A 27,339-nucleotide genomic window follows, 5' to 3' on the forward strand; every position below is an offset into this window, starting at 1 on the left:
TATCGCCTTAAGACCTGGAGGCTGTGGTAGATGGACGCTGTTGTTTTCAGAATGAGGTGCTGGAAGTGTTAGCTGCTGCAGATTCTTCTAACCTGCATGGTTCTCTTCTGTTTTACTGCAAGGTTAACAAATGCGCGCACAGCTCAGCGTACAGCGCAGCTTTCCACTGAGAGCAGCAAAACCTCCACGTGGGTGTCTGAGCTGAGCTGTGGATGGAGGATATTTTCTGGTCACGACTCAAAATGCAGCTCGCTCTGCTCATGAAAACACACAGGGTCAGACACACTTTGCTAAATGTGGCTGTAAGCCCTGCTGTAATTCCTCAAGATAACATGGAAAAGTGCCTGGTTTGTAAAATCCAGAACATGAATTGTAGATGTGCAGAAGGTAGTTCTCAGCATGATCCCACATACTAGCAGTGGCTGCAATCCCACCCACACAAGACACCACGCACACTGCATGCACATATGAAGAAACGCATATTATCTACAGAAAACAGAAAATAGCCTCAGCAAATATTAGTTTTTTATACATTTTTTTCTTCTAATCTGTGCTTTAGATGTAATTGTTCTTTGGAAAAAAAAGAGAAACATTTTAATTACATCTGCTTTTGACAATTACATACAGCGGTTCAATAATTAAGATGTGAGACTGCATATAACTGCATCAGTTATTTAATACTGTAGTCCTATCTTGTTTTGAAAGAGTTGAAAACAACAAAACAAATATCTTACGTTACACAAAACAAGATATGACTAGCCTTGAGAAAGCATAGCAGGAATGCTTTATTACCTTGTCCGTAGGCTTGTCTGTAAATACGGTTGCATACATCCTCATCTTACAGGTTTTGATTATTTAGGTGTGCCTTAGTAGTACTGGGTTACACATGCTTTCCAAACCCCAATCTTAAAATGTTGTGTTGTATAGACATAACAGAGTTACACAGAAGGACAAAGCAACGTAGGTGACATAGAGGTCATTGGAGTACAGTGTGTTAAATGTCATCTCCAGATTGAGATGACTTTAGGTTTTTGGAATGGTGTATTATTCTGCTAGATATAGAAATGAAGATGAACATGACATGATCAGTAGCAATAAAGAGTTAAAATAATTCTGAACTGATACTAAGTGTTTTTAATGCAAAATTGCGACTTAACCATCTGAATGTAAATCAAGCTAAAATCAAGACTTTTGCACCAGGTAATGATTTTCAATCTGTTACTGTGAAACTTAAAAAATTATAATAATGTGACCTGTACCCTTAGTTTCCTGTTACACACGTCTTTTGCGGCTGTAGCTCATCTGCTTCACGGTTCAGAGAATGTAAAGCTCATATTCTGCATGACGACTGGTTGTTTGAGATGCTGTCGACTTTCTATCATCTGAAACCAGTCTGCCCCTTCGCCTCTGATGTCCGACACAAATAAAGAAACTTTTATCTTCTTTGAACCTTTCTCTGTGATCTCACGAATGGGTGTGTGTGAACATCCCAGTAGATCGGCCGGTTATGAAATCCTCAGATCTGACTTCAACAAATCATCACACATTCAAAGTCGCTTAAATCTGATCCTCACCACATCCATTCACACATTTTTTGATCTTCTACCATGTGACTAGTTGATCAATTATTTGTCTTAATATGCAATCAAACAGGTGGAATCTGACTTGTGAATTTTTGGTAAATCTCTGTATTTATTTATATAGTAGGTGAAAAGTAAATTAAGTATCTCTTTGGATTTTCTGTTGGTTTTATTTATATTTTAAGCCACAAGAAGATTAAATTGTTGCTCTTTTATGTTGTTCAGATCTCACAAGTCGAGACACTTTACATGTAAAGGTTATTAGAGACACCCCAGCCTGCATTGGAGAGGTTATAATAAAAATAATTTACTATCAAATTAAAAAGGTGAAGTAAAGTGCATCTTGATTTTAAATAATCAGAAGCAATTTCTTGCTCAGGAAATGTGTCTTTTCCCAACCTGAAAACCAAACAAACCTCGATAACTCCTAAAACTCATCTTTAGCTGTGAACAGTGCTTCACCTGACCCTCAAGTCTTACTTGGAACCTCCCACAGGTATCCATAGCAACAAAGAAAAGGAAAGCTGGGCTCATTATTTATGTCTTGTTAAAATATTTTGAAAAATAAAAAACATTTCTAGACCACAGAAATCTTTTTCTATTTGCATTCCTTGTATTGTAGACAAATTTAGATCTCCATAATAACTAAATTAAAACAATAAGTTAGAAAATTTTATCCAGCATCCAGTTGCTAATGGCAACAGATGGTGACATTTTATCCACAAAAGTTTAAGTAAAGACATTTAAAGGTGTCAGTAAATCATTTTTGGCAATTTCAAACAGTAATTCAGAATTTGAAACATTAACAGAGAATCTTTCTTACTGGTGGAAAAATACAGTTTAGGTTTAACTGTGCAAAGTATGAAATAACTTCAGTGTTGTGAAGATGATGCACTGCAGTAGTAAAGCAGTGCATCAACAGTTGACTAAATGCATTTTACATCAGTAACCGCAAACATGACACACATGCAAAATATCAACCAGAAAGAGGTAAAACAATTTGAAGACTTGCTGAACAAACACAAGTTTGTTTTAGATTATAAAGTGATAGTTGTAAAAACTAGAAGGAAAAGGAAGACCTGATTACAAAAAATAAGTCAAAAATCACTCAAGGAATATAATCAAGAAAAGACAAATATGGAAGAAAGAGTTTTAATCAAAGATTGGATGTAGGTAAAAGAATAAAACGTAAAGAGAATATAAATCAAACTGTTTGTATGGCCCTTTGGCTGAGTCCTTTCAAAGACAAAAACAATAGGGTCATGAAGCATACAGTGGATGGACAAGTGAAAACAGGTCTAACAAAAACAGGAACTACTAAAGAAATAAAACAAATCCACTCATTCATTTATTCATATTTGTTGTATATTGCTTTATGGGTCTCTCGCAAATCAATTAGAAAATGACCACACACTGATATCCATCATTTTTATCTATTTTTAAGAGTTAAAATGATTAAACAGACTTGAATAATATGTAACATAAATCTGTCTCTAGTTTAGTTTTCTTATTCTCTTTTTTCTCCTCCATGCCTAAATATTTACACACCAGTCTATTTATGATGCAGTTTTAAATGAGCCTATCCTTTGAAATCGCTGTGCACAAAAGCTCCATGTGAAGTTGCAAAAAATAACTTACATTTGGCCCTACTCCCTGGCTTCTTAAAGGATTTCCTGTTTTGCTATGACAAAAGCTAAGAGGGAAGCAAGTTTTGACTGCAGTTACTAAATTTGGCAGAATGTGGTGAATAGCTGCAGAGAGCAGATTCTGTTCACCAGCTGCCAGTATGTTTGGGATCTGCAGTTTTCCTGTTGTTGTGAGGCGCTTACTGTTGTTTCTGTCAGCAGAGTGTACTGTCAGCTGAGGAAAAATTATCTCAACACACTGAAAAAAGAACAAAGGTTAGAGCTGCTCCCTTAAACTACTACCTAAATGACTTACTTTTTCATCAAAAAATACTTTTTTGATTATTATCATTGTGCATTGATGGCTATAAAACCTTAACTGTGACATACAGGAAGTGATTTCAGAATCACTTTTGTAACATTAATGTATAAGTTAGTCCTTTAACTTTGGATTGAGACACATCGATTTTATAATAACTGTTACACTGAGTTTCATAGGTAATTATTACGCTGCTTTTAGATGTTGCTATCTCCATATTTTGGTAGAAATAGATATGTCAGGGTATGTTCCTGGAGCTTAGCAAAATATGCAAATTAATAAAGCAATTTAAAGTTCTTTTTTTCCCCACTTTTGATCATCAGCATCCTCGTTTGTGCGTGAAGTTACTGCTTTTCAAACCAGCTCATTAGGTTTGCTCCTCCATCTCTTCTGTCTGTTTTTCCTGCAGCTCCTGGCATCCACTATCTGTCAGATACCTCTTATTCCCAGCTGAATCTAAAACTAACAGCGCTTCACATCGACCCTGGTGTAATGGAAGACAAACAAAAGGCAGACTCAATCTGCTCAGCTCGCAGCCTGAAGACAAAAAGAGGGGCATACGGAGCAGGAACGACCCAGTTCAAAATTCTACACCAGGGAGTTCACTGAACCTCCAAAATATTTTGAGAAAACCTGAAAATGTGTTTAATCGCTTAGCTTAAACATCCTAGAGCTTGCTTCTTCATTGCACTGAGTGGATACAGGGATGACTCAAAGGGTGGAAAAGCTTCCCCTGGCCAGCCCTTCTCTGGAGCTGATCAAATTATATGTACTTTCATTTCAATTAGAGTACAGTTAATATAACACAGTCAGCTGCTGGACCCAAGGTACATTGGATTTTTATGGGAGATCCAATATGTGTAAGTGGCAGGAAAGTCTGTAGCTGCTTATTTGTTCCACTTCAAATAAAATCTGCTGCAATTTGACTGATGTGGCTAAAAATTTGACCTGGCATGGTCTGGATCTGAACATTGATTAATTACAAAGAAAGGTGACACATTAGATATTCTGATTTTTATCACTGAACTGAACTACAAAATCTGTTTTTAGATCATAATGGAAACTGTCCTGTCAGCTGCCTCTTGGTGCATAAGATAAGAAGCAAAAACGTCCCTACCTTGGAGTCTTTGCTGCAGATTGTGTCTCAATAAAACCAAATTCCTCAATGTTCAGTTTCAGATCTAGTTCTGCAGGCGACGGGTCTGTACCTTTTATACAAAATGTGTCTCTCCTGTTTTCTTTTGTCAATTGTCATTTCAGTCATTTGTCTCAGAAAGATGGTTTTTCCTTTTTTAGTCTTTCACTTTTTTGGACGTGTGTGTTCATGTGGGAGAAGAGTGATACAGAAACACACATAAAGAAAAGACAGTAGTGAATACAATAAGTAGATTTACAAAAGATCTCTTCTGATAATCCTCAATGTTGTACTGTTTTTTTTTGGTATTGAGGTGGGTTGAATTGCACTCTGAATATGTCAGCAATGACCAAAACATCTCAGTAGCACACACTTACAATCCACTGATCTAATCAGTGTGTTTCCATGGCAACAAAGATGGCAAAAATAAACCATCCATGCCTTTGTGTTTCTGCTTGAGTTGCAAAAAAAGGGAGTTTTTATATCTGTAATATCCAACTTAGAAACACAGTTTTTTCACAATGTGAACGAAACGCAAACAATGCAAACAATTCTCCACTGCTGCTACATGTTTGTCCAGGAGAAGTGAAAGCTACAAGTCAGTGAAGTAATGCAGCCTGCTGGATTTCCTTGGATAAAAAAAATGTTTTAATCAATTTGAATAAAACTGAACTTGACTCCACTGCTTGATAACTAGGAAACATGTAAAATATGCATATGACGTGTTGTGAATTGGTGCTAAATAACTAAACTGAACCGAATAAAGGACTTCACATACAGATTCAAACTGGAGCTGCTTGGATAAATGGATCAGCAGCATCTCTGGTGTAAGAAACTTGTGATTTGAAGGATACCATCTTCATGATCAAGCATGGAGGAGGTGACTGGTGATGTGGGACTGTATTTTGGGAATATTAATCAGTTACCTGGTCTGGTCTAAGATCTAAGTTTGTTACCACTTACCAAGATGTCTGTTAGAAATGACAAAGGTTAAAAAAAATATGCTCCACAAAGTACAGAAGCTGGGAATTGAACAATAATGAACAAGTTTAAAGTTAGATGTTTTTGTATCTTTATTCCAATTATTTTAAAGGTACATCACAATGTTGTGATGGGCTTAATTATTTCTCACTGGAAATGAATAAACACACATTTCAGACAATATTACACCGGATGTAATATGTCAGCTACTTTAGTAAGAGGTAAAACTCCATAATATGACAGTGTTAAAACAGCTTTCAGTCCAGAACAGATACATTTACATATTTACACATTCATGTTAAAAATTAGAAAGAGGAGCCTAAGATAGAGGAGGACATGTCTGACTCGGGTTATTAATATAAAACACTTTTTTCTAATGAAAACTAATTAAATATAACCTTTAAGTGCATATGCAAAATGTGAATCTAAATTATTGATTTAGCTAATTTCTGCATTTCTACTGCAGACAAATCAATTTTGATTTAACATTTCAAAATGGTGGTAAAATATTTATACAGTCCATTTGTCTGCAGAGGCATAATGTAGAGCAAACTATTTAATCCTGAGGAGAATCTGAAAAACAAATACAGCTAATACATGGGGTGATTTTTCACATTTATACACATTATGCAAACAGAGGCACATTTACAAATTCTGACAACCTCCAAGTCAAGCTCATGCAGAACGAACTGCATACTAAATGTATAAATATGAAAATATTAGTAGGTAAATGGGCTTCAATTAAAAATAAAATAAAATAGAGCTAGAGTTTACAGTCGCACATTTTACAACCATTCATTTTGTTTCATATTCATTTATCTGCATAACAATAAATATTATCCCAGGACACTTTGCAAGTCGAGAAGATTCAAGTATAAGTCAGTATGAAGAATCCACTTGTGTCCAGATTCAGGTCAGGACAAACTAATGCAAGTACAGTCCAATCATATAGTCAGCACTGACCTAATTACATAAGGGGCAGTTCACTTCAGTGATTTATCACAAAATGCAGTCAAATGTTTTGTTGCGTATCATGTCTTTGTTCTTTTTTATGTCAATGTGGACAAATCAATTAATCCATCCACCAATCAATCAGTCAAATCCTTCTAAGCATATAAATATATAATAAAAAAAACATTTTTTTTTTGTGCAACCTAGATTATTGGAGTGATCCTTCAAGTTGCATAATCATGTGGTGACAGTGGAGAGGAAACACTGTAAAGTGAATTCACCCAATACATTTAAATAGTTCATGCATGAACCTGTTTTTAAAAATAAAGCCAAATATACATACTGATGAGGCCATAATGGGACTGACAGTAACTTGCAGGTTTGGTCCTACTGTACTCACATTAAGTGTTTTAGATTACACAGCTGAATAATTAACTACATATTCTATGATTCAACTTTTAAAAAAAAACAGGGCTAACAAATGACTGAGATAAAAGATTATGCTGTTGATAAACAAGACATTTTTTCATCCTGTTCAAAGAATCTATTCATCTATAAGCTGTGCCAAGTTTAAAGATCACAGAGGAGAGATGTGGCTTGTCTCTTCTATCAGTAGGGTTCAACCAGGACGGGCTGCAAGACAGAAACAGAGCCAAACAGCTTTTCTCACAGTCCCATTAACAACCATGGCAAATTTACAGCCATTGTCATTAATCTAACCTGCAACTCTCCAAAAGGAAAACAACCTGCAGGAACAAACACAAGCTACAAACTACTGTGCTAGATAATACAGCTGTGCCTCTAAGAGAACATTTTAATCCACTTATGTACCATATTGCATTTTTGTCAATAGACAATCTTTTGAAATATTCGGGCAAATCAAATTACAGTTTTACGATCCAGCCATCTATTCATCCATCCTTCAAATAGGGTTGTGGCAGGGCAGATGATAATCTCTGGCTGTCATTTTACAAGGTTGGGAAACCTTGTCACAGGACAATGCAGATTGTCACAGGACAATGCAGACACACAGAGGACAGACAACAAGTCTTCACTTATGTGGAACTGCATATTTTTTGGTTAAGATAAGATAACTGGTAACCAAGAATATGCCTTCTCTTGGAGAGAGCATGCAAACGTCACAAAGGAAGGCCTGAGCTGGGGATTCAAACAAAAGATTTTCTTATAGAAAGGAAACCGTTAAAAAATTCAACCAGTGTGAAGCCCCCTTGAACATGTATTGTCTAAAAATATTCTTTGGATACAAGTTTGAGACATTTATTACCCCAATTTTTTTCAAACTCACACTTTCATATGTAATGTCAATTTGCTCACAGACTATTTAACTGTATGAGGACAAAATCAAGAAGGGAGAAAAATTTGAAGAAAAACAAAACGTAACATCTTTTTTTTTTTCTATGCTTTAGCTCAACCAGAGAACTAAATGTCAACTGTTCTGTCTCATATTTCACTACATCCCTGCTTACAACCAGATTTTTTCAGAATCATTACCGGGTGCCATAGCAACAGAGGTCTACTCCACTCCAGGCTGCAACTCTGAATGGTCCTATTTACTCTGTAGCCCTGTAAGATATTGCTGTGCTTTTTGCAAAGGGAGTCTTTCATCTCTGGAATATGATAGAGCTGTTTCACTGCACAAAGCCGCCATCAGCAATATGAAAATCAATGCCTATAGTTTTAATGCTTTTCATCTGAAAAGGCAGCAATTTTTAACCGGCCATTTCTGTGTGTTTTCAGTGCAAATAGCTCATCCTATAGGTAGTTCTCCTGGCAAATCGCTTTGTTGTATGGACAATATAGAGCTAAACGAAAACTCAATGAGGCATGAGTCAGACTGCAAATCAACTCGGGTTCAATTTGACCAATGCAGCAGGAATGACATCCCACAGAAACTCCCACAGATCAGTGATGATGGGCCACTGCAATCGGCGATCTTGTTGAAAGAGCTGAATTATTAGACTGAAAAGTTATTTCATATTATCTCCATCCACAGCAACAAGTTGACCAGGCAACTACCTACGCCATTGTAAACAAATGACAGTTGTTTCATGATGTTGTCCTGCCAAGTTTTGAAGAGTGAAAGAGAGTGGCATTACAGTATTTGGTATAAAATGTAAAATTTGATAAAACCACATGTTTTATCATGTATTTTGTCTGCAGGAGAATGTAAGACTTTTTCTGCAGGGACGCCACATGGCTCAGTGGTGGAGCAGGCACATCACAGGCCACAGTCCTAAACGCAGTTGTTTTCAGGTCGATTCCCAGCCCCTGACCACCTTCTCTATCAGTCCTTTGTGCTTGAATAAAAGCTACTTGTGTCACTAAAACCTTTAAAAAGAATACTGTTTCTCATCTTTACAGAAATAAGACAGATATTACCATAAGAATGGTTGGACCAATTACTTCTGGTCTTCAAGTGCAAGGTCTGCTGAGGTGAAGATTTATATTAACAAGATAGACAGTTAGAGGTAGAGCTCATCTTCCTTAATTGCCATTGTAAAATTTCAGCTACAGGGTACAGAGCAAAAACACTACCAAAGTCCCCAAAAAGTAAAAGTGAAATAATTTAGTAATGCATAAAGTAACATTCTTCCCTAGCACACTTTAAAATTAGCTAAAGGGCTGACTGCTCTTCCCTTACTGACAACATTTGGTTAATGGGCGATCTGTGATACTCAGTCCCAATAGAGCTGAGGGATAACAGCTCTTCTTAAAGCCACTAATACACACTGGGTATTGGCACGATCCTGCATTTACAAATAGCCTGGCCTTGGGGAAAGCAAACAGAAGCCAAATGTAATGAAACTCTGCCTGCACTGAGACAATGTAGAATAAATGTGTGGCAGTAAAAATATTCCAAAGCATGGCTTTATATATAAAAAATGTCACAAACATATAATAATTTCTTACAAAGATAGATGCAGTGCCTTGATTAGGGAGATGAATGGTTCTTTCTGTCTGGTTCCAAACAAATGCATTGCAGTTTGTCCATAAACATTTGCTGCCCAACAGGGTCACTTGTGCATATTAGCAAACTAAAATTAGTTCTGACCCAGACACATCAAAGATACATCCTCCAGGGTTCTGTGCATGTGAAGTCAACTATGATTGGTTTAAAGAAACACAAAAAGAAAGTTAATCTACCAGAAGAAACCACAGCCAAGTCACTTTGTAAAACCAACAGCTTTGTAGAAATTAGTCTGGCCCTGCAAAATGAAGCTACCAGTAGAAATCATAAAAAAAATAAATAAACATTTGCTGTACGGCAAATTCAAACGAATGAAAATGTCATGTGTTTGTCATTCAGAATTTAGAAAAATAACTTCATCTTTCCAGCACAATAGCCATTCAATATTCTGACATTTCCAAGGTTGAAGAGTGTAATCTTTCTCATCTGCAAGGCTTTAAATGCCACTAGTGTAGTATGACAACCGATAAGTGGTATAAGACATCAGGAGGTCGATTCCAGGAGCACCCTGTAAAGTCAGCGTGACATTACCTCTGGCTCTAATAAGGTCAGTCCTGAATCTTACTGTTTGAATCTGTGACCTGCAGCTGAGAGTCGTGGCCCCACCAATGACCTAGAATGGCTGCCTTACATCATCTACTCATTCAAGTGTGTGAATGATGCACCAATTAACCTAAAGTCAACAGAGTGCCTGCATTGTTTTGTATGTGGGTGTCTTTTAAAAAGACATATTTAAACTGCAAAGGAGACATTGTCAGTAGTAAGTAACCTTCGCCTACTTTCTTTTAAAATCACTCCTCAGGGGTATAGTAAGCAGAAACAAGGAGGTGGAAACCACCAAATCATTGTGTAGTGGCACATATTTACTCTGGATAGTATAACTTGAAAGCAGAGTAGCAGTAAGCCACCTGCTTGTTTGTGTGTGCGTGTGTGCGCATGTGTCTGTGTAAATCTGACAGAGATGTATGAGTATTTTCCTCCCCACCTGCTCTCATTATGGGCCTGCGTCTTCACTAATCCAGGCAGCCAGACCCACATTCAGGATGCTAGAGTCAAGTTAGTGCAATCACATCGGTCAAGCACAAAAAAGCTATTGTGCAATCACTACAAGCTATAAAAATACTGATATCGATGCCATTTAAAGTTATTACAACTATACAACCACTTGAAATGTGTGCTGAGAAAAATATTGACATGTTCTATACTTATTTTATACGCTTTATAGACCAGCTGAAGCTTTTTTTCTCAAGTCAGAGTTAATAAATATTTTCCTTTTTACCAAGCTCCTAAAGTTATTAAATAATAATAAATAATAAAACGACAGACTAAAGTTAAAGTTCAGTTTTTTTGCTGCAGGCAAAGCAAAGGATATTCATCTCTAACCTGCAGTCAAAAACACAAAATCACATCCAGCATGAGTCAGTTATAAAAGTCACCAGTCCAAAATAATTTAATCTGATGAGTGCTTATGCAATATCAGGTAGTGAATATAGTCATTTGCTTTCTGGCAGACACTGAAGAGCACATATGTACTGGATATGTAGAAAAATAAAGCATTTGTAAGATGCAACAAAAGGTGCGAGAGAGATGCAGAGAAATGCAGAGAGCAAAAGAGGAAACCCGGATGTGGCCTTTGGGCTGAAACTGCTGAATCACCACGTCTCTTCTCATAACATCATCACATCGTGAACCAAAAGCATTTTCTCCTGAGCGACACAAAGTCGTGATAAAAAAAAGCAGCAGATAGAGAAAAATATTAGACTTGAATAGGCACAACAGAGACGTCAAGCGAAAGGGATAAAAAAAAAAGAGATTCCCAGATGTTCTCCTTTATCGACCCTCCTCCATGTCCCAACTCCAACCTTGAAAGAAAGGACATTCCCTCCTCCATCCTCCACCTCAAAATGCTCGGGGCACTTACATAAATCTTAAACGAGACTACTCAGAGACATAACTCAATTCCAAACGGCTGAAACTACACACTCTTTCTGTTTTAGATTTATTGATGGGCTCCTCTTATGGCCTTTTTGTGACGGAGTCAGAGAATCCCGTTGCAGAGGCAGAGGTCTGCACACCATCGTCAGATGCCGAGAGAGCAGTGACGCCTCAGCTTGTTTATGCAAGAGATATTTGCGTCATTTGTTGCCTTGTCACGACTGTTTGTTTTGATTCTGTCATTTTCCAGTGCATGCTATAAATAGTTGTTTTATGTTGGATCTAATCATTTACTGAATCTAGAGATTGAGTTTGTGATGAATATCTGCAATTTAGAGGAATGAAGATGCATTATTTAATATAGCTGCGTTTTTTTTTATTAACCATAAAATTGGGCAACATGAATTTACAAAAATACATTTTCTTAATAGAAATAGGTCAATTTCGAAAAAACTAACGTTTTTAATGAGATGATGAGGTTAATAGATGTATCAAAATATATGTATTGCAAAACTGCATTGGAAACACTTTTTTTTCGCACCATACAAATCACATGATCAACAACCTCATGTTGCAGTGACGCAAACCACGAAGAAGAAGACGACAGGAAGCATTTGGAGGATCATCATATGGCATAAATAACTGATTATAATATTAGAACATCATAACATCAATAGTTTGCTTATCACTGTCTAAGGTCTAGTTTTTCTCACTTAACTGATAAATCATTTTCTCACTTAAATGATTTATTGTTTCTCCATATTTCAGACTTACCAGTGTTAAGTGATTTTAAAAAAATCATTTCCTAAATACAACGACATATAAAATATTTTAAAAACAGCATTAGGCTTGATGGTTTAGAGAAGCAATTTGAAATGTGATCTTATCAGCTTTTGGTCAAAATTTTAAAAACTAACGTTTAGAGACTTTTTAAATAGGGCTTAGGTTTAAGACCAACTGCACTGCAATTATTCAGTGGATGATCAGGTCATGTTTAATTGTTTTGTTAAGAATAAGGGGTGAAAATGTTCCCTGGGGACCTGCTTGTAAAATGATCACAAACTCTCCAAAATCTGCTTGACATCTGGTAGTGATCTATGCTTAGTTTTAAGGTACAGGTTTTCAAAGTAAAGCCTCCACGTTCCTTCTCAAAGAGTAGAGAATTTTATGACATACTAAATGATCCCTGTAGCTTTTAGGCTTTCTCCGAATTCTCCTGGCAATGCGAGTTCACATTGAACTTCCTAAGACTTTCTCTTCTGAGACAATTTTAAACTATCTTGAATATTGTGGTTTCTTCACTAGCGAATAATCTTTTTCTAGAATTATGTATTTAATTTTTGGAATTAAACCTAAACAGACTGACAGGCAAAAGTATTTTCTATTTTAGATCATTGGTTTCATCAAAATGCACCTGAATGCTTTAGGCTGACCAGCTACTAGAACCTGATGTATGTTGTAAATAGTTGATTGAATGTGTTTCATAAGCATCTGACTGCCTCCTAGTCTCTTCCATAAAAAAGAGGTAGATTTAGATTTCTTTCACCAAATCTTTTATTTTCCTGCCGTTTGACAAACATATGAGAATACACTAAATAATGTTTTGCTTTCTTCATTTGAAAATTATAAAATTGTAGCAATCAGTCATTTTAGCAGTGACTGTTTGCTCTTTGTTTGTATTTACTGATGCATTTTTCTCTTTCTCTGTCTGTCTCGCTTTGTGTGTGTGGTGTTTGTGTGTTTGCCCCTGGATACACTTGCCAAACACTGAATCTGCTCACAGTCCAGCTGAGCAATGTGTTATGGTGAATATTTCCTTCAGATGACAGCTGTTTTGGAAGTCAAAGTGCAGGATTAGAACTCTTATGTCAAACTGATTGACATTCAGATGCAATATTTTCAGCGAGATCTTCTGTTTACCAAGTTGGACTACTAAAAGCCGACCACTCCTTTCTGTGTGGAAAATCAATAAGACTCAGCCAAATGCTACTCTGGCCCAGAGGCCTCGTGAAAGCCCTGCTATCATCCTCCAAGGAACAAAACATTAATATTAATACTTCTCAGAATATAGGAGCATCTGGAAAACAAAATACTGGAAACAGAGCAGGTAGATGCAAAAATCAGACATTAGACTTCTTTTTTTTTATTATTATTATTATTCATGTTCCCAATGTCCTGTAACAAATTCTGTATCATATTATGGGTTAAAGCTGTCAATTTAAAACTCCAGCACAAGATCTTAATCAGACCACATTACAGTGGCTGCTTCAAGTCATTTGATGTGATTATCCGTTGTGAAAATTAGAGCCTGGTCAGAACTTTACAATGCTCCATAAGATGAGAGCAGTACATATACAATCTGTTTATAAATGACAGTTTTTGATTGTGTATTAAAAGAACCCGATGTATTTTCATTAATACGTCGACGTCAGTAATCTGAAGTTTCTAATGCTTTCTAACTATAAGTAACGGATGATGATGTATATACATGACAGTAGTTACATAAGCAGGATTACATAAAGCAAAGCCATGCATTAGAGTGCCTCCTTTATGAGTTTAGATTCTAGTGTCACCCATTTAGAGACTGCCACCTCACAGGTGGCAGCCAACCAATCACAGCCTACCAAAACAATCACAGCATGAAATGTAGGATTATCATAACCTAGAGCTGCCAGTCACATTCAGACTGTAAAAAAACTACTGAAGTCATGTACTACATTGTCAGTCATGTACTTTCAGAAGGTCGTATTGATTTTGTTTAAGTAATCAATGGCCCATTATCAGACCTATCACACATCCTTCAGTTTGAGCATGAACTCTGCCCTTGAGGCAGAAGGTACAAAATTTCCAAAATGATCCAGATTGTTTAAAAATGCATCTGAGATCAGCTTTATAAAAACTGTATTTAGTACAGCTCTGCTGGTGCTGAAGTAGGAATTAACTAATTTTATCACCCATTTTTATCCATAAAGTGTATAAATTATCACTCTTATACATGCATTGTAAATGTTCTTTAATGGTGAAAACAGCTGTTTAGACAGCACTGGTTGACAAAGCTATGACCCCCCAAGGAAGCATTAAATAATGTGTGTTATAATGTATCATATTACATCTTAAAGTATTATGTAATATTGGATTCTATAACAGTATTACATCTTGTACTGTTCTACATAGTACCAATGCATTTTAGCATCTGAATCAGATGATATTCGCATCATATTAGTTCTTTTGATATTGTATTGTGGAATACTATTCCATATAGTTTTGTATTGCATTATGCTTCCTCTCATTCTGGCATAATTGATTTTATTACAGTATTTTACAGCATCATATTATATCATATTTACCTAAATTCATCATATCATGATGTATATTTCTGTAAACTCTCATATTGTCTCATAATTTATTGTATCATGTATTGTATTGTATTATCTGTATCATATCATATTGTATAACATTCCATCATTATGCATTGCATCACATTGCAATAAACTCTACTATATTGTTATAACTCCTATTCTGTCCCATGTATTGATAATTTTTTTTTGCTCATATGCCTTTACCAAGAGGATCACTAACTTATTCTTGATCCATCAGGTTTAATGTGATGTTGATCCAGCATTTGCAATTATAACACCTTCATATCTGACTTTCTTCTGAGAAATCTTTCCACAAAGTATGCGTGTTACATCTTTGTTCTCTTTGTTTGGACTGCGTGTTCAAGGTCTTCTCCACTGAACATCCATGTCTTAGTATGTTGGTGGGGAGTCATGTTGGAATTCCTAAAAATGTTTCCACAAAAGATGAGCATGAAGTTGTTCAAAATGTCTTGGTACTCTTAAGATATATTTTTATGTCTTGACCTATTGCAGAGAAGGTATCATAAGGCTGGATTTCATTGAGCTTCTGAGAACAATCCAGTCCTAACAAAAATGTTAATAGAAGCAACTTACACGCCCAGCTGATTTATTTCATGCACTGGTAGCCATATCTTATCAGTCTGTATTTTAATCTTTTCCGCTCTTTCAGACCACATAGTTTCAAATTTATCTCATCATGTTATTGTGCAGTACTATGGTATACTGTATTATATTGTAGCATGTTGTATTGTTTTGAATCATGGTGTATTGGTTTCTTTCTCATCTTTCGCTCTCTACTGAAGTCTGGGTGTTCAACATTATTCTGCCAACATAAACATCAATCTCAAAAGATGGGAATGACATTTTCTGTGTTCCCAGATTTTGAAGTGTAATTTTTTTTTAAATTTCATTCCAGGACATCTAGATCTACATATCTGCTTATTGTAAAGCTTTCAGATATGTTTTATATGAAGAGATCAACAATAATTGACCTGCAACAACCTTACAGAGCATCTGTTAAACAGCAAAGGTCATGCAGCAATCATTTTCACAAGACATTTGTAATAGCCTGATAAGATAAAGCTATGTCCAGCTAATGACAACATTAGACGTCCCAGCAATCCATCATCAACTGTTACAGCATGAAAATCTGATTTCCAGGAACCGAATACAGTAGACAGCACTGCAACGTCACTGCTCTGCAGAAAGCTCCCTTTAAACTTGTAGAAGATGATGTTTTATTCAGAGCTACATGCTTTTTGTCCAACAGCGATGTGCATGTTGACAGCATGAGGATTATAGCTGCAGCTTGTGCTGTCGAGAGATGCTAACTGTGACTTCAAGCTTTTTAAAACCAACCCTCTCACACGTTCATTAACATAGACACAAATATAGCATCTTAAAGCACAAGTCAAATCACAAGAGCTGAGACAGGTGACAGAGTTGGGTGGTGGAATGTGTGAATGCAAAGCCCAGAGAAAATCACTCCTGTCTGTTTTGATTAACAGAGCTATTTTGAGAGCAGCATCACTGGGAGAAGACATTTTATTGCACAGATATGAAGCAACAGAATAAGAAGAATCAAATTTCATGTTTGTGTTGCAACTTTATTGGCTAATAGAACCCATTGGTTTGTTTTGATTTCACAGAAGGCTCCAACCATCAATCAACAAGTCATTTTAATAGTGTGCATATCAAAATCATGCCAATCCACCCACATTCAATTAAATAAGCTAATAAATTTTGTGCCTTCTGGCTGACTGAGAACCAAATATTTTCTGTATGAAGCCTAAGGAGCTTTCCAAACATGAAACGAAGTGTGACCTTTTTGCTACACACAGCTTCCCAACAGTTATTTGGACAACCTGTGACATTTTCTCAACACTCACCACTCATGCTGGGGCTCATCAATGACCAACAGGATCTTGAACTTCTTGGAGAGGGACGGAGAAGGGGCCGACTGCTCCACAAAGCCAGCGGCGGATGCAGCCGTCTGTTTGACCACGTTGGTGATGGAGCTGAAGGAGCTGAAGAAGCCGGAGGACCCGCCAGAGGACGACGACGATTGGGCCTGTTGGGGCTGCTGGGCCAGCTGCGATGGACGGCGCTCCTGTGTCCCGGGAGAGCTGGCAGGCACCTGGGATGGAGTAGGAGCTTTTGTTGGGGAGAGGGCAGGGGCAGGAGCTGAGGCAGGGGCTGCACCCTGCTGGGAAGGAGAGGAGGCGGTGGGGGGTGGAGGAGCAGGTGGGTCAGGCCTCTGAAGGTCTGTCATGTAGCCATTGGGCAGGTTGGACATGAAGCTGCTGTCGGAGAGACGGCGGCGGAGGAAGTTCATGGTTTCGGTTGAAAGGTGGGATTCTCAGTCGACTGTAGATGTGTCTTTCTCCTGACTGGGCGCCTCCTGATGTCCAGGCTGAATGGAGTGAAGGCAGAGTGGATCAGGGGTTAGATGAATGACAGAGCAAACAAATCAGTCCAGATGATCGAGGGATGCGTGACAGCAGAGCTGCTTCTGCGTTGGATGGTAAAGCAGGAAGGGAGGAGAGGATGGATGAGGCGAGCGAGGATGGAAACAGCTCTGGTCCAGTCTTCAAGAGACAGCTCCCGAAAGTGCAGCCGGGGCAACAGAAACAGCGAGCGTGTGAGTGGTGTTCCTCCTCCTGAGCCTCACGCCTCATGAAAATGCGTGTCTGTGACGTGGAACAGTGTGTATCTGCTGGAGAGAGAGAGAGAGAGCTAGAGAGGTGTGGTGTCGCCCCCTTCAGAGAGGTGCTGGTGTTCTCCCTCTTCCTCTCTTCCTTCCTTCCTGCCTCCTGAGCTGCTGCAAGCTGAATGCACCGAAGAGATGCTGCCGCCTATGCTTATCTCACTCTCTCATTTGCTCCCTCTGCCCTTTTTCCTCTCGCTTACTCCCCCTGAGCCACTCACTGGCTGAATCCCCCTGCCCCCTTCACCTCCTCCCGCTCCGCTCTCCTGTCATCATCCTCCTACATCACAGACAACGTTCAAGTGTCGTGCTGCAACACTGTGGCACTGCGTGCCGTGTGCAGCCAGCGGAGGGGGTTTCCTGCACGCGCGCTTGAGGTTGGGTTCACAGTTGGAAACACCATCCATCACGCTCCACAAGCCCCACCTTCTCCTGCTGCCATCCTTCCATCTTTCAGCCGTTGGCTCAACATGTCACATCTCTTTTCCTGACGATGATTGGACCCGGTTGTTACAAATGATGCATAACTCTAACCCTTTGATACTGAACCTGATTCATGATCTACCAATAAAGTGTGAGCAATTTGTGTTTTGACCTACACCTGTTTAAGTTGTCCTTGTGTGTTACACATCTCTGTGGTTGTTTTTCCGTATCATGTCTGAATGGAAGGTTTAGAAACAGATTGTGCCATATGCTGCAGACACTCTGAAGCCTCCTGTGGCACAGTTTGGATCAGTAATAAATGAATGATTCAGGAAGTAGTGAAGAAAATCACAGATTGACACATTCATATTGATAGAATGATTTTCTGGGCCTTAAAAGGATGTTTTGCTTCCATAAAGGACCACTAAGGGAAGAAAATAATGGTAATAATATTAATAATGTGCATGTGCAAATTTTAAATTGTATTTTTGTGCTGCTTTTAAAGTAATAACGTTGTCCTCATTCACTGGCTTTCCAGCCCATGTTGGTGCTGGACTTGTTTCACTGTGGATAATAACACTATAGTAGCTTCAGAAAGCCTTTTGAATTTATTCTGAGATTGATAATCACCTCTTGCACAAAAGCTGTTCACCTACTTACTGAACAGTATGATGGCCTTCAATGTTTATACTTGCATGATGTTGTTTAACAGGATAAAAATTGCATCATGAAATTATGAGAAACAGATTTCAACAGAGTTGAACCTGTAAAGATTTAGTCTCATTAAATGTAAAAGAAAAAAAAAGTGTCTAAATGTTTGGTTTCAACTATTTGTAAAAACTCTTAGGGTTAACAGTGCATAGCAGTGAGTAAAAAGTGAGGAAACAACTTCCCAGGTTCCAAGAAATAAAGAGGATAAGTAACATCCAGGCTGCGAATAACAAGGAACTTGATTGGAAATCATTAGTTATATTGAACACACCAATAAAAGCTCAGGTTTGCTGCTCTGAAGCATTAAGGCTTATGTTTGCATAATGGAAAATAGGAAAGAAACTCTACCTTCCTGTTTAAGCTGAATTTTTGTAACCACATCCATCACCTCTGCAATGTAGTTTTTCAATTTTTCCCAGCAGCTGTAATCAGTACTTGGATTCCTGTCTCATCTTGTAGACCAGACAGGTTCTGAGCCCCGTATTACTGTTGTTCTGTGATGATTAATGTGTCTGTACTATTCTTTAGTTCAGCCCTCTCTCGCCTTTGGTAGGATGTCTTGATATCAGACACATCTTAAATCTGTAGGTGGTAGACACTCTTCAGAGGTCTTATTCTTCTCTTGCTGATTGGATTTCTACTGCCGGAGGGACTCACTTTCTTGTTTGTTACTAGTGGTCAGGTTCCCCTCAGCATCATCAAGCAAAAGGACAAGAGAAGCTGGAGATACCAGAGGCAGATGTAATTGTGGCCTCTAAGTGGTTGACAACACTAGAGAGAGCAGCTAAGACAGTGTAAAGCTCTCAGGGCCTCTAAAAGATGATCCTCTGTGAGGATCTATGAAGATTACTGTTGCACTATGATCTCTCTGGTGGCTATACAAAAGGATCTGCACATGATGCTGCATAGAGATGTGATCAAATCAAAGCATGATGATGACTTGCAAGTCCTCGTTTTGCAGGATTCAGCTTTTTTTGTGATGGAGTGAAAATCATTCAGGATTTTATTCACACTAATTCAAATTAGAATCAAAAAAGATGATCTTTTGCACAAAGTATGATTCAGCAGAAGTTGTGTCGTCTCTCTTTCAATACTATTTTCTCCTGGACGTCCTGGCTTCATTAAACATTCACAGTTTCAGGGCATAAGGAGACAACGATTGCCAAATGGCATCAGCAGAAGCAGCCTGCGTCTGCACCGCCTCTCTAAGCCTTGCTTCACATAACCACCTAAAGATGACAGGACAAAGAGGGAGAAAGGAGATTATTCAAGCGGGAAGAAAATCCCACACATGTCTGAGCTACATTAAGGAGAACAGCGTGGCGTTAAGAGACTGCAGCAGAGGAAAATTTGTCCGACGGTGCCGCACCTTCATCTCATTTTCAAAAAGCAGACATCCCAGAAAGATTTTGAAGCAGTTTCAATATCATAAAAAAACATTTGGTATTTCTGTAAACACTAAACCTTTTATTTCACGTTTGCTGAGCACAGAATAATGGAAATGTATTCCCTGACCTTTGTGGCAGTGATTGAGTTTTCTTGACGCCCAGATACGAAGAGATGTGACTCATAACTATTTGCAAGTGAGTAGTAAGTGTAGTTTACATTACAGCAAATCACGGCACCAGAGCACATCAGCCATCTCACCTTGTATTCACCCCTAACACTCTGCTGGACACAGAAACCATTAAGCTGTGGCTTTTAGATTTATTAACGTGCAGCTCCGTTGTTGTGCAGCGTGACTGAAATTCTGCTGATGACGGAGAAAAGGTGGTACCACTTAATGTGTTATCGTAAACAAAGACACACTCTGTTGCAAAGGCATATTTTCAGCATGGCACTTTATCTTGTGGTTACCTTAACTCCACTTTTGATTCTGTAAAGAACATCTAATCTTGCCGTTTTCTTTTTTTTTTCTGTGCATAACTTAGAGGATTCTTGTAGCAAGTCAAGATGAGTCAGTCCTGATGAAAGGGGGAGGAGATAGTTCGGGTTTAGCCAAGCAGAAGAGAGTCGGAGTGAGTCACGGAGCTGCAGCGTGAACTCCTCTAGCATCCTGAGCTCAGCCTGGCTGGCCCACGTTTCATGACATGTACTCATGAGAAAGATCACATTTCTGAAAAGCCATCATAGAAAACCTGTGAGCAAAAATATTAAACAGCTCGATTATGTTCACTACTTGGGTGAAGGGAGTTTTATTTATTTATCTAAATGTTTCATTGTAGATGAACTCTACAAGTGATTCAAATTTTGGCCTTGGTTTTTTCTTCTATGGCACTGCAGACCCCCTATATCTGCTGGGGTTAAGAACCAGAGGCACCTGTGAATAGATAAAAATCCACAGATGCATGAGTAAGCAGCTACAAGATACGCATGTAGCTTCCTATTCAATAATTGATAAACTAAATTTACTTTATTGTTGTCTGCACCTCCCACAACAAAGTTACAGCAGCCTCTTCCACTGCACTACCTTCCCATCCCTAACCCCCAACCCATCCCAGGGCAAAGAGGGAACAGGAGTCAAACCAGCCACCTTCAGGTGTGCAGCCAACAGGCCCAAGGAAAATGAATGGTGCTGTGGATTGGATGGTTTGTAAACACTAGGTTGTCAAGTAGCATTGCAGCTACAGCTTCCCAAGCTGCATTTTCTTTTAAATATTTTAGATGTACTCTACGAGAAAGGTGACCTAAACCACAAATAGGCAGGGCTTCAACCATACTTTCCTTGGTTTTGACTAAGACAATGTGAGTTGTGTTATCAAGATTTCTACACATTTTTCCTTGAAAAAATTCCACGCTTTTCCAGACTCAGTACTTCACTATTTTTGAACAATAAAAGCTCAATTTCACCAGGATTTTTTTTTTTTTAGATATATTTCTACAAGGTCTAGGATTTCAGTAAGCAAAAATTACACCCTGTAAGAAGATGGGTTTTCAATCCAATACTTTACCATTACTCAGGGAAGCTTTGCATCATGTGATTCAGTGGATTAATTGAATACATTAACAAGTGCTCCTGATCATAAAACAATCTTGTACTTCCAGTCTTTGTCATTTAAATACAATTATCCAATAACCTGCAGCATCACAGATGTTCTCTAGGAACAGATAAAATCAATGTGAATACATAAGATCCAGACACTATGTTACTTCCATAAAATATTCCCTTCTAAATGGAGTCCTTTGTCTCAATCAGGCTTACTGTGATAGAAACATGATTTGAGAACTCACTGAAAGTACAAATGTGTCATTTGTTCTGTAGCGTCTTCATCTGTGGATGGGTTGACTCCAAACAACCAAACACTTTAAGAAGTGTCTGTGTGCTGCATGTGAATCTACTTGGCTAAACAAGGATGATTTTCTGTTGATTTCTGAGTGTGTGGGTGGACGTACAAAACCTCCCATGGCTTCACTGGTGCAACTAAGATAATCTTTCTCATCTGGTGTCCATTGTAGTAGCAAATTTACCTGGAGTACCACATTGTTCCCATTAAATTGTAGAAATTTAACAATCTTTTAAGGAATTGCCCAAATGTTTTTTTTTTGTTTGTTTGTTTTTTTTTTTCATTTTGGTGCTAGTTTTAGGTAATGACTAGTAGTAGTAGAGAAGCAGAAAGCTGATTGGATGTTAATCTACTTGCTGTGCTGGGAGTAATTCTAAGAATTTACATCTTTATAGAACCTGAAAAGGCATTACACAGGTAGGTAGGGAAATATAGGACAATATTCATATAACAAATTGTTCTTCTTGTTGCCATTTTACTTTTATTCCTGTAGACATAATTGGTAATGCTCTGAATTAGCAAAAGCTTACAGTTTTTTATTTTATTTTTATTTTATTTTATTTTTTTTTAGCACAATAGGCTTTTATTCTAACTAAGGTTCAGCTGGGTGATTACATAAAATATATCTTTTTGAATGAATTACAGCATTGTAGATGGCTAGATGGAGCCCTGAGATTAAAACACCCACACACAACATGGAGATCTGAAGCAAATCTCCCATTAATCCAAACACACACACACACACACACAAATAGATTGAGAAAAAGTACAGTACTCGAGAGACTGATGCTTATATTTTTACAAAAGGAGGATTTATTAAGTTATATTTTAGGCAGAACAGAAAGTACTAGTTCAAACTTGCCATGGAAAGAAATGGAAGAAATGTTGGCTCACAGGAAAGTCATCAGAACAACAATAAAAAGACATTGGATAAGATTTTTTTTTTTCACAGGATGAGAAACACTTCATTGAAACTGTAAAATATACAAGCAAAATCTAATTCCCTGATTCTTTGAAAACGGATAAATAAGTAAAATATGCAATTTATAATGCTTAAATGGAACAATTAAATCATTGTAACAAAATTATATTTTAAAGCAGATGCGTAATTTATATAAACTAAACACTACTCCATAATGGTTAGGCATGAATGAATGAGTCGAGCAGTGTGCTGAGATGACATGCGTTGACAATATATGAATTAACGGAATTGATTTTTTCAGACAGCACTGCTCAAAGAGTCTCACATATTGAGCAGATTGTTTTTACTATTATTTATACTTTTATCTTGCTAAATTCAGAAAGGTTTAATAAGATACAGAATTATTCATATTTTCAATGTAAATAAAAAAAATAAAATAAAATAAAATAAAATAAAATTCTATTAAATTTAATTTGTTAAAATGTGGAAAAGGCCTCAAAGAAAAGGAAATTCTTTTAAAAAAAGGCTTTTGAATGAGTCTCTGAAAGAGACGTTTAAAATATTTAATTAATTTACCTCTGGCTTTATAATGTGACATGATTGATGCACCTACTTCAAACTTTTGAACATGTGATAGGTTGGTCAGTCCTTTGTAGTGATTCCTTCTTACTACTATTCCCTCTGAGTTGTAGAAAATCTGATCAAACTATAGAGTCCATCAAGAAACCAGCTGGACTGAGCTGGAGATACAGCTGATGAGCCAAGCAAGATTAGGCTGGATAAATGTTTGTTGTTGTTAGCATCATTCACTATGCTACGCTAGTCTACTTTTGAAATTTTTTCCCCATCATGCAAATAATGGAGAGTCTGGAGCTTCAGCTGAACAAGTTATCTATAGAAGTTTCTACTCGTCGTTTGAATTAGCTTGTTAAACACTCAGTCAGTGCTATGACATGTTCAAGTACGGCTAGTCTCAGAGTGATTTTTCAGTTGTTTCAAAATACAGAGGGTCAGAACTACATTTCTATGCATATGTGAAACAGGTTAATCAATGTCCTGCCAATCAGGATGTTCAACAACACAAAATTTCTATGCTGTATTCTCTCTGTTGTGGAGCAGAAAAGGCATCTTCTGTCATGTTTTTCTTTTCTTCGGGAGGTTTGAAGAAGTAATGCAGCACAGGAGTCTTGTGGGGTTAATGGTGCATTTTCTTTTGATGCTCCAACACTGGGCATGGGCAGCAATAGCCATTACCATGGCAACAGTAAGATAAAAGTTGAAAAGCTTCTCCAGGTTTTATTGTTGGGTGTACATGTATTTGTACTTGCATTTTATATCCTGCACATTAGTGTATTTATTAATGGATATGTGAGCTTTAATTATGTGTATTCTAATGGAATAATAGATCTTTAAATGTATTAAAATACGGAGCAACTGAATTGCAAAAACTGTAATTTCCAAATATTAGAAATATGTTGCTATGGATGTGTCCCCCACTCAAAACACAAGGAACACTTTCCAACACCTGTTGGAGTGTGTGTGAATGGGAGAATTTTACTGGCATAAGTCGTGAGCACACATTTTCAGTTAGCAAGCAAGATTTCATCTCTTTGTTCTCAAAAGTTGAAATGTTTGCTTTCAAAACTTCTCTTTCAAATATTCTAAAATCTTTGTGTTTGCGCTCTTATTTTCTCCTCGTGCTCAAAACTTCCTATCGATCTTAGCAACCTGTCCCGTCCACTGGATGTTGGGAGAAACAACTTCAACTTTCTGCTCCATGTTAAAACTTAGAGATAAGGAAAATACAAACACAGTATTACAAGTTTTGAGAACAAAGAGATGAACTCCTGCTTGCAAATTGAAAATGTGTGCTCTTGACTTATGGCAGTAAAATTCCCCCACAGGTGTGCCCCAAAGAACAGCTTTCCTTTCCTAAAAAATGAAAATTTGTTCTGCAACCAGTAAAATGGTGAATATCTATACTTAATCTTGTAGTGATCTAAAAATCTATGTAGATTATTCTTGGTACGTACACCCGCATCCACCTACATAGCTAATTTTAGTGTTTTTTCTCTCTATTGAGTCATTTTCACATGCCACCCACTCAGTCATTGTATGGAAGTGTGACTGCAACACTGCTTAGTTAGAAATCTGTATAAATACTGAATTTTTCAAAGTAATTTGCACACTTAGAAATTGTTTTCCACACAAAGCTTTCAAATATTAGATAATCAGTAAGAACATTTGGCTGAATTTCCTTTTCACATCAAATAGCACAAAATCTTACATTTGTCTTTAAAAGGTATAAAGTAGCTTCCTGCTTTACAATACAAAAAAGTGAAGCAGCCTAACAGACCATAAATAGTGTTCCAGTGAAGATTTTACTTACAGGCATACATGTCAAATTGACTGATTTGATTGATTGATTGATATGTTATTTTCAATTATTTGAGATGTTCTCTTTGTCCGTATGAGATAATAATCCGTAATATTGAGCCAGTTCTGAAAAAAACAATGTTTAAGAAACATAGATTTTAGTTTTCCTTTTTGACATCACTAAGGCTTGACATCATCACCTAGCGTTTCCAGAAATGGTGAAAGGTAAAGCAGATTTTAAAGGGTTTTATGTAAACTTCTGAATTTAAGCTAAAAAAAAATATTTAAACATGATCAAGTTTGTACAGACGCCCTGCGACAGACTGGCGACCTGTCCAGGGTGACCCCGCCTCTCGCCCAGAACGTTAGCTGGAGATAGGCAGCAGCAACCCTTCTGACCCCAGTAAGGGACAAGGGTGAACAGAAAATGGATGGATGGAAGTTTGTACAGAATGGGAACTCCTCAATCGGGCCTGAATCACTGATCCACTTTGGGATATTCTGCACCAATCCAGCAGGAATCATTTTGGAAGTCCTAACTGATCTAAAACAGGAAAGCTTCTGTAAAATTGAATGTCAGACATTGAGGAAAAAATGTTATGTCACTTTTTGTAAACTATAAAAATGCACATTAAAGTCAGACATCTTGATTTCAAAGTTTTTCCTACTTCTTTATGTAATCTTTCCAACTTTCTAAAAAACATAATGGTTCTGATAATTAATTAAAAGATCACAATTATGAGAACAATTATGAGCTAGTATACAAACTTATAAGAGGATCTGCACATAGTTCCACAGGCGACAATAAACGTGAGTTATTGTGGAACAAAATCACTAAACTGAATAACAATAATTCTTTTCATCTTCTTTTCCTGTAATAAGGTGTTCAAGAAGGGTGAGCTATGGTAACTAGATAAGATTCAGTGCCCTTATCAATATATATTGGATGAGAAGATGGCCCTCAGCAATTAGTCAGAAGATAATATTGATCCCACTCTTCACAATCCAATAATTAGCCGTAGACATATTACTGACAGACAGGAATTTATATTAATTTTTAATTCATTCAATTAGATGTGAGCAGTTGGCTAATGAAACTAACACCCGCAGCAGTGCTTAAATTCATCAGACATTTTTCTTTCTACACTGTTATTGCATTTTTACTTATTGAAATGTCATTAAGGATTTATTTATAAATGTGACATGTCCTCTGCAGCTTTTATCCAATATCTAGTTTCATTTGGTTTGACTAAATTTGTCCCTTATGGACACACACTGTTTTCAAATCAAGACTAGAAGTTTACAGGAGCAGTCATTGTCATTCTGCCAAATACTGTTCAATAAATGTAGAAATGCAGTGTTTTATGTGGAATCCAAACTGGAATTTGTATAGATTGTGGTTACACTGAAAAGCTGCATTTTTAGATTGTAACAGAAAATATTTACCCCAATCTGACTTTTCTCTTACCCAGGACGTTCTGTGTTGGACGCAGAATCACAACGACCCTCTCTAGCGCCTACTTTATATTAGTGCAATGAGAGCTGCTACTGAAATGTGGCTATACAATGGAGTAAATGCAAAATAAGGCATTTCTTTCATAAAATTAATTGGTTTTGACAACTTTAATAAAGAATTTTTGGAAAAAAAAATTATCACATGTATTATGTAAAAGATGATATTATATGTAATATTTATCACAAAAAGCCCATTTCATAGTTGAATACAGTGAATTAGTATACACAGTACTTCACTTTTTCCACATTTTCACAATTTGCTAAAAACAGACCAAGAGGTCACATCTTCATAACCATTCACAGTCTTTGCCACAATACTCGAAATAGATTGTATTTGAAATGTTTCTTCAACTTAAAAGAAGTCCAGCTGTGGTAAATCCACAGATTCATCAGACTCCTAAACTTAATAAAACACCACCCTCTGCTGGCCAGAAAAATATCAACTGTCTATGCACTATACTTATCCATTTTCAGTCTTGCCTACCACAAGTAACTACATTTCCCATCATCCGTCACATGCGCCGGCT

General features: G+C 37.3%; 1 protein-coding gene across 1 annotated transcript in view; it reads right to left on the bottom strand.

Annotated features, from left to right (window-relative positions):
• The window catches only part of LOC148159698 (synapsin-2-like), a 47,422-nt gene extending 30,213 nt beyond the window's left edge, over nt 1–17,209 (bottom strand). Inside the window, exon 1 of the mRNA XM_088005986.1 lies at nt 16,764–17,209. Within this exon, the coding sequence (XP_087862112.1) occupies nt 16,764–17,209 (446 nt within the window). The remainder of the gene's footprint in view (nt 1–16,763) is intronic.
• Between the last annotated feature and the right edge of the window lie 10,130 nt (nt 17,210–27,339).

The sequence above is a fragment of the Poecilia mexicana genome, unplaced genomic scaffold (genome assembly GCF_051168715.1).
Source record: "Poecilia mexicana isolate PSO_F unplaced genomic scaffold, ASM5116871v1 scaffold_5, whole genome shotgun sequence".
Lineage (NCBI taxonomy): Eukaryota > Metazoa > Chordata > Actinopteri > Cyprinodontiformes > Poeciliidae > Poecilia > Poecilia mexicana.